Here is a 9144-nt window from a genome sequence, read left to right on the forward strand (position 1 = left end):
ACACCGACGCCGACGCCGAGGGTATCACATAAGCTCCCCCCAACTTCGTTGAGGTGAGCTAAAAATTATTAAAAATTTCAAGTGCCAATTTTAATATTCTTTGTATCAAAGATATTCTAAAAATAAATGTGAATGAAAGGTACGGTATTATAAATTCTTTGAAATCTTGAACCTATGTACTGTAATCATGTGTTTAAACTTAAGTGCAAATATTAAACTCTAATGATTAAATAATTTATTGAAATAAAATATCACATTAATGGAAAAACATGAATAAGATGACTAATAACTTAATCTGTAAAAGTGTTTATTTTTTAATAAACTTTTTAGAAATAAATATGCTTAAACTAAATTGATTTGTTTGCGAAATATGTTAAAGTAAGATATTCTCTAATAGATACTCTATTTTATCATTCAAACATTTTTTTTGTGCATTTAAAATTGGTTTGAACATATTTTATTGAATAAATACTATGCAAATGGTATGAAAACAAGTTCTAACAAATTCTAACAACTTACGAGGTTCTAACCATAAAAGGCTACAACTGTCAATGTTTATACATGGAAAGAAAAAGAAAAAAAAACCTAAATTGATATAATTAAATATAAGTTTTGCATGGACCTTTTATGTATTTCTTGTAAACTATATAAACCAGATTATATTATATTTTTACCATCAATTAATTTTTATAGCACATGTATACATGTAGTTCCTATTTAGTACAAATATTTCTGCAAAGTAACTTGTACTCAATTCTATTTCCTTTCATTCTGAATACATGTATAATCTCTTTATCGGAAAGATTTAATTAGTAATGATCCGAATACATTCAATAATTTTAGTGTACTGTAAAAAAAAAAAAAATCTCTCTGAAAATGGATGAATTAATATTAATTTTATTCTCACTGTTTCCCGAGAAAATCATTTTTTTAAAATTATTTTTACATAAGGCCAAACAAAAAAATAACTTTGTTTACTGTTACATGCTGAAATAAAATAGGGTCGGTAGACCTGTAGGATTTTTTTTTTATTTTATTGAATTTTTTTATACACAAATTCACATGAATTGGTTGAATTAAAAAACAGTTTTACCATTGTATGCAGGGGTTCAAAATTTTTTTTGTCATGGTCAAGTCCAGGACTTGAAGAGTAAATTTTAGGCAAGTCCGAGGAAGAAATTTCAGAGTCCATATTTACCTATACATCATTAAATTTATGTTACTTATAATTTATTTTCATTTGTTGCGTTGAATGAATAAAGACTATATGCATTAATATATATGTTTTATTTTTCCTCCATAAACTGTCATGAGTATTTTAACACAACACCAGACTGATATATTACTGGTACATTACAATAACTTTTACAAATACTCACTACTGAATAAACCATCTGTTACAATAAGTAGAAATTAGAATGTGCTGTTAGTCACAGCTAAAACCGAAATTAAACAAACTCATTGTCATTTGTCATATAGGAGGAAACATGAGGAATTGCTTAAAAGCAAGAGTCTAACCGCAACAGAAAATAAAATGACGAATTGTATTTTCGAAACGTTCGTAATGTTTTATGGGTATTTTAACGCCCACAAACCCACATTTTTACCTAATACATTTGAGAATTTGCTTTTTTTAGCTTTAAGATCATTTTTTTAACTTATAAAAAAAGATAAACAAGAAACATAGCCAAGTCCCAGGACTTTGGCGAATTCTAAATGCCGAGTCCGGATCCGGAATTGGTTAGTCCGGGACGTCGGGCTTGAGGAATTTTGAACCCCTGTGTATGGTGCCTTACTTTTGTTTGGGCTTGTAATATGGGTGGTTGACAATATTATCTTTCTTGCCAACTGCCTTATAACTCAGGGGTGTGCAATTGAAAATAAAATCAAGTATACTAACCCACAGGTTTGTAACAGCAATAAAGTTACTAGTCCCGGTAGTCCGCAGTTAAAAGTGACCAGTCCAAATATAGGGGCAAAAAATTGTAAAAACTAATATTTTAAAAAGTTCATTGTTGAGAAAGCCAGGGTCCTAAGCCATTCCTTTTAAAATTGAAGTTAAAAAATTTTAAGAAATTATCTTTTCTTTTCTGAACATATTGCACTAGTCTAGCTTATCTAAAATGAAGCAAAAATCATTTTATTTTCATTTCAAACCATTAAGTATAATTGATATATATTAAAGTTTAATCACATAACACTTAGCTATCAGTTGATTGGGGGATCGTATATAATTGAATGAGATATCTGCATGTATTTACCATTAACAGAGGAATGGAGGAAATTCGGATTAGGAAAAAACGATCGTTTTTTTAAGTAAATAAGTCAGGTAGTACTGCAAAATGGATGAGATTAAAGTGATTTAAGAACAGTAGGAGCATGCTGCCTGGAAAATTTTCATTAGTTGGAAATTAAATAGCAAAACAATGAGTGAAAATACCATTTCTGTTTCTCGATCATGTATTTATAATTATCGTCCCGTCATGTGTTTTCGTGGTATATACGTTTTCGTGGTATATTTTATTTTTACGAATAATCGCACAATGCGGGATCGAAATGACGTCATATTTGCTATTAATAAAGGGAAACGCTGTGCATGTTTTATGACCAAATGTTAAACCTTTTTGCCTTTGCCAAAATAAAATATAGCGAGTGAGTTATGCATAGTTCCCAAATTTGACAATTTGCGTAACATACGCTTATTCGTTGTGTTTTGGCCTAGAATATCAAACTTACAAATTAACAGCCGGCGATCCTGCATATCATCGTCTGTTAACTATCCATACAACTTCAGGTCATGTGACAATAATTTTGAATTTCCCACTTTTGATATTTTTTTCTACGGTGATCTAGTAACGTCATTTTTTATATAATTTTCAAAGAAAATATTGTGGGTGTTAAAAAGTTATATGCTTAAAAAAATATAAAGCCATTGATAATTAATTGAATTAATCATTTAATATCTTTAAGTATACATGGAATTTATATTTTAAAACATGAAACATTAAAATAAAGATTTACAAAATTATTTCTAGGCCACTTTTGAGAAAGAGAAAATTTTTAAATTATTTTGCAATACAGCTTAGGCACGCCTGATAGATGTGGTCTTAATTAACAACAAATAAATTTCCATGTCAAATAATGCAATCATTTTCTCAATTAACTAGTATTTTTGACACTGTAAAATTTATAAGGATTTTGCCCGACTAGATTTCCATAGTTTACTTGTTTTATAAATACCACGAAAACATGACGTCAGCAAAAATATCGAAAGAGCAACTATGCAAGAATTCAATGACCTTCTGAACAAATAACAAATTATATGCGAGTTAAACTCATTTTAAAATAAGGAGAATTATTGTTTGTATATGTGATAAATAGTGAACATCTCAATTATTCAGTCTTAAAACACTTTATAACAAATTAACCGTAATGCCACGAAAACTCATGATTCGAGGGTATACATGCATAATTTTAATTTTATTTTTGCTACCCCCAAAAAACGGTAGCACCGGGCGTTGGGCGATGCTAGTTGCACACCCTTGCAACTGCCACGCAATGGTCAGCAAATTGCAATGAACTTGTTGATGTAGAAATTAATTAAACTCACTGGTTTTGTTTCTGTACTTTCAATTTCGATTTCAAAGATGAATGTAAAAGTTAAACTGACTGGCCAGTAAGTTCTGGATTTTTATGAAGAAAAAAAAGTTTGGGTCGGCGATTAAAATTAGGGTCGTTCGGGTAACCGTAAACAAACATATTTTTTTGTTACGCCTAAAACATGATCCTAAGTTTTTTTTTGTTTTTTTTTTGAAATTCATATTGATATGAATGTACCGGTATGTATTTTAAAATACATGTAATAAATATGTAGAAACTGAATAATTAGTAAATATGTTATAAATCAAGAATTTATTATATGTATTTTGATATTGAACTTATACACCACAGGTAATTAGTACAGGTAATAAAACAGACTATACAAGGTGACCACTCAGGTGTGAAAATCCCAATTTTGGCTAGATGGGAATAAGAAATTCAGAATTTTGGCTAAGTCATTAGTGGGAATAAACCAATGAGACACCAGTATATATACAACAGTAAGAGTTTGTGAAGGCATCTTTTGATTAACCTGCTTACCTGTAGAATTTTACATGCACAAAGAGCATCTACATCAAAGGCCACCAGTACCAAAACTCTCTGTAAATGATAAAAATTATATAGTGAAAACTGACTTATCTGACACCCATTCAATCCGTTTTATTGTGAATTGACTGAATTCCAAACTGTTTTCTGTATTCCTTTAAAGTCTTAACACTATGCTATTCAAGTTGACCACACAATCAAAAGATTGTGCAAGACCTGTCAAAATACAGAAAGGAACAAACACATGGGGAGGGAGATATCTGTGTGTGTCAAATGACAAAAGTGATCAATTGACAATTTCCTATTATAACTAACAAAAATTTAACAAACACAGTTTTGAGAAATCGAATATTTTCTCTCATGCAATTCATAACCACATACCTGGTGCCTAACAGCATCATAAAACCCAGATTTGATATCTTTGAGGAACATCTTGTGTCATTGTTTACCAACTCATTTTTGGCGCGTTATATTCGACAAGGAGTTCCGAATGAATTCTCCTATTGGTCAATATCCAGCTAACTTAACCAATGAAAAGATTCTTTACATAAGATTAATTAACATCGGGATCGTAATTCTGAAATCTTAAACCGAAAGTCGAACTACGCATGTGTAAATTTTCTGTTTGTTTTAGTATATGTCATTCTATTTTTCAGTCGATGACTTAGGTTTAAGTGTATTTCCGAAGTTAATTATCAGGGACATTCAGTATGGTAAGCGGCAATTTGTGTGTTAGAGAAAATACATGTACACAAGTAGTTTATACGCTGCAAGTATTTGATCACATGTTCATCTTTTTTTGCAAAATCTTTATGACAATATATGCAATACCTCCTTGCAATGACTTTTTTTTTGTAAAATCCATGTAATTCCAAAGCTAAGAAAATAATGAACCAGAATTGAAACTTACCAACATGTGAAGAAAACGCTGCTAATAACCTTTAACATATTTTTGAACAACTGTTTACCTCGTACCGATTATCTCCCCCATGCACGTATCATAAACGTTGAGAACAGATTGAACAAATAATTTTTTTTTTTTTGAAAAAAAATATTTTTCTATGATGAAAGTAAATGATACTAGTCTGCAGTACTAAAGTTCAAAATTGTTGTATATGTATGGTATTAAATTAACTTCTTAATTAGCTGTCTGAATTTGATTTCATTAATATTTTTAATTTGTATCTGGTAAACACCACAATAACACTTCAATTTTAATACTATTTAGACTACCGGACAGTGATTTATCATTAGCTTTGCGCAGTGGCGGTACCATAGCCGATGAGGTTCATCCGAGGCGTGGTTATTGCTAGTTGAAAACTATACCCAATACCCCGCACAGGGGCCTGAAACATGGCCGCTAGTGCAATTTTTGATCGCTCCTAAGGGAGCAAGATAACTTAATATATAAAGTCAGAAACAAGTACCCATCTTAATTGAAACACTCTTACTGCATTTAAAGTGACACTGTCTGTACAGAACATAAAGCCATAAAAATTATGGCAAGAACTCTGTGTATATTCGGTTTGATATGTGTGTTACAGTTTGGTTTTGGTCAGATGTTCCCAGAGATGGGAAGGAGTTTTAACCAGACATACCGATGTTATTCTGTCACTATGCTTGGAGAAAGAGATGACGTGGAACGAGGAGGAAAAAGTATGTAACATATTCAGATAAATAAATTATCTGATTCTCTGGCAAATTTTCTCTAAAACAGATGCAGAATGATTTACTTTAGTTGGATTTGCATTTTTCACTGCTGATAAACTACTTTTTCACAATATAAATTTACAAAAAGTTTTGTACATTTTCAGTAATTATGCCTCCATCAGCACTAGATCAGCTAAGTAAGTATTTTGTAGCATATATGATGGTATGTACCAGTTCTTTATAATTATTCTTTTTTCTGAAGAGGAGGACATTTATTGTAGCAATTCACATTTCTTTTTTTGAAATGTAAATTTTGCCCCAAAAATGAACTTATTTTAATTTATAGATATACATATATAAATTGATAAATTGACAAATCTGTCTTTTGGAATGATAAAAATCATACATTATTGTATCTTATTGTAATTTTTAGCTCTACTGGTAACAGACCAGAAGAGCTTATGCGATAATAATGCGTCCGGCGTCCGTCCGTCTGTCTGTCTGTCTGTCTGTCCGTCTGTCTGTACACAATTTTTCAAAATGCTACTCCTCTTACAGTTTTTGCCTGATTTCAATATAACTTGGCACACAAGTAGACTACACTAAGATACATAATTCTTTATATCGATTTTTGATTTCGATGAACGGTGTTGCCGTGTTTACTAAAAATAGAAATTTCTGTAAAATTCTTTCAAAATGCTACTCCTCCTACAGTTTTGGTCTGATTTCAATATAACTTGGCACACAAGTAGACTACACTAAAATACATAATTGTATATATCGGTTTTTGATTTCGATGAACGGTGTTGCCTTGGTTACTAAAAATAGAAATTTCTGTGAAATTCTTTCAAAATGCTACTCCTCCTACAGTTTTGGTCTGATTTCAATTTAACTTGGCACACAAGTAGACTACACTAAGGTACATAATTCTGTTTATCGGTTTCGATTTTGATGAACGATGCTACCGTGGTCACTAAAAATAGAAATTTCTGTGAAATTCTTTCAAAATGCTACGTCTCCTTCAGTTTTGGTCTGATTTCAATACAACTTGGCACACAAGTAGACTACACTAAGGTACATAATTCTATTTATCGGTTTTTGATTTCGATGAACGGTGTTGCCTTTGTTACTAAAAATAGAAATTTCTGTGAAATTCTTTCAAAATGCTACGTCTCCTACAGTTTTGGCCTGATTTCAATATAACTCGTCACACAAGTAGACTACACTAAGATACATAATTCTTTGTGTCGGTTTTTGATTTTGGTGAACGGTGTTGCCGTTGTTACTAAAAATAGAAATTTCTATGAAGTTCTTTCAAAATGCCATGTCTCCTATAGTTTTGGTCTGATTTCAATATAACTTGGCACACAAGTAGACTACACTAAGATACAATTCTGTGTATTTTTGACTTCGATGAACAATATTGCCTTGGTTACTAAAATAGAAATTTCTGTTAAATACTTTCAAAATGCTACTCCAAATACAGTTTTAGTCTGATTATAATGTGGCATGCAAGTAGACTACACTAAGAATATAAAGAGACTTAATCAAGGATCATTATTCTATTTATTGCTGTTGTAAAGTTTCAATTCCCAACTGCTGAAGTACATGAACTTTCCTCTTCCTTTGCTATAAGTACAAACCAGTAGAGTCTCAACAGAGACTTCTGGTTGATTTCTATAAACGGTGTTGCCGTGGTTACTAAAAATAGAAATTTCTATGAAATTCTTTCAAAATGCTACTCCTCCTACAGTTTTGGTCTGATTTCAATATAACTTGGCACACAAGTAGACTACACTAAGATACATAGTTCTGTTTATCGGTTTTTGATTTCGATAAACTGTGTTGCCGTGGTTACTAAAAATAGAATTTTCTGTGAAATTCTTTCAAAATGCTACTCCTCCTACAGTTTTGGTCTGATTTCAATATAAGTTGGCACACAAGTAGACTACACTAAGATACATAGATTTTTATATCGGTTTTTGATTTCCTTGAACGGTGTTGTCGTGGTTACTAAAAATAGAAATTTCATTAAAATGGTTTCAAAATGCTACTCCTCCTACAGTTTTGGTCTGATTTCAATATAACTTGGCACACATGTAGACTGCACTAAGATACATAATTAGATTTATCGGTTTTTGATTTCCATGAACGGTGTTGTCGTGGTTACTAAAAATAGAAATTTCTGTAAAATTCTTTCAAAATGCTATTCCTCCTACAGTTTAAGTCTGATTTCAATATAACTTGGCACACAAGTAGACTACACTAAGATACATGATTCCGTGTTTCGGTTTTTGATTTCCTTGAATGGTGTTGCCGTGGTTACTAAAAATAGAAATTTCTGTAAAATTTTTTCAAAATGCTATTCCTCTTACAGTTTTGATCTGATTTCAGTATAACTTGGCACACAAGTAGACTACACTAACATAAAGAGACTTTATCAAGGATCATTATTCTATTTATTGCTGTTGTAAAGTTTCAATTCCCACCTGCTTAAGTACTTTTCTCTTCCTTTGCTATAAGTACAAACCAGTAGAGCTTCAGTTTCGACAGAGACTTCTGGTTAAATTTAACAATCCCTAATTCCCTTTCAGCTCGATTACACATTCAGTATCCAATGCTTTTCAAGCTGACAAACAAGAAAAAGAACCGAGAAACTCACTGTGGAGTTCTAGAGTTTGTAGCTGATGAGGGAAGAATCTACATTCCTTATTGGGTTTGTATTGGGTTTGTATAAAAAAGGATCTCTCTTAGTTTTTAGTGAGCATTTAGCTCTCTTGAGCTGAAAGCAGAAGTGAGCTTTTCTGATCATGTGTCGCCTATATCTGCCTGATAGCGTAGGTTTTGTTGCAAAAATGGTGTGCATGAGGTGTGCACTTGTAATTTTTGTCTAATGTATAATTTATGGAAAATATTCTTGTTTCATACAAGAGCTGTTCGGTATTGTAGTACTTTTGATTACTGTAATTCAAAATCTTGTCTGACTCTTAAAAACTTCAATATCCACTCATTGTGTCTTTCAGATGATGACAAATTTGTTATTAACAGAGGGAGATCTGATTCAAGTGGAAAATGTTTCCCTGAAAGTCGCCACGTTTGCCAGATTTCAGCCACAATCTGTGGACTTTCTTGACATCACTAACCCTAAAGCTGTGTATCTTTTGAATATAAGATGTAAACTGTATATTTAAACATAGCTTTATAAACTGTGTAATAGCTATTCATGTTATATGGTTATACAGTTGATAAAGAACAAACCATAATATTATAAACAGTTTAATTTTATATACTCCTTAGCATTGTTTAGATTGGAAAATATGCTTCGAAGTTTTGCCTGCTTGACAACAG

The 9144-nt window shown here is 31.5% G+C and overlaps 1 protein-coding gene and 1 non-coding gene across 2 annotated transcripts; both read left to right on the plus strand.

Moving 5' to 3' along the window:
- Nucleotides 1-4718: 4718 nt before the first annotated feature.
- On the plus strand, nt 4719-9140 carry LOC134252727 (ubiquitin fusion degradation protein 1 homolog; the record flags this gene model as incomplete). Its single annotated transcript, XM_062735235.1, has 6 exons — nt 4719-4859; nt 5691-5802; nt 5961-5993; nt 8391-8512; nt 8820-8950; nt 9104-9140. Coding segments are annotated over exons 1-6 (438 nt in total), but the record flags the coding sequence as incomplete, so codon positions are not given.
- Nucleotides 5399-5537, plus strand: LOC134252728 (U4 spliceosomal RNA). The gene has a single exon (XR_009989010.1). It is a non-coding gene; the product is annotated as a U4 spliceosomal RNA (small nuclear RNA).
- Nucleotides 9141-9144: the final 4 nt, after the last annotated feature.

This window comes from Saccostrea cucullata, unplaced genomic scaffold (genome assembly GCF_032062105.1).
Source record: "Saccostrea cucullata isolate Sc308-1 unplaced genomic scaffold, CSIRO_AGI_Scuc_v1 ctg19531, whole genome shotgun sequence".
In the NCBI taxonomy this organism is placed as follows: Eukaryota; Metazoa; Mollusca; class Bivalvia; order Ostreida; family Ostreidae; genus Saccostrea; species Saccostrea cuccullata.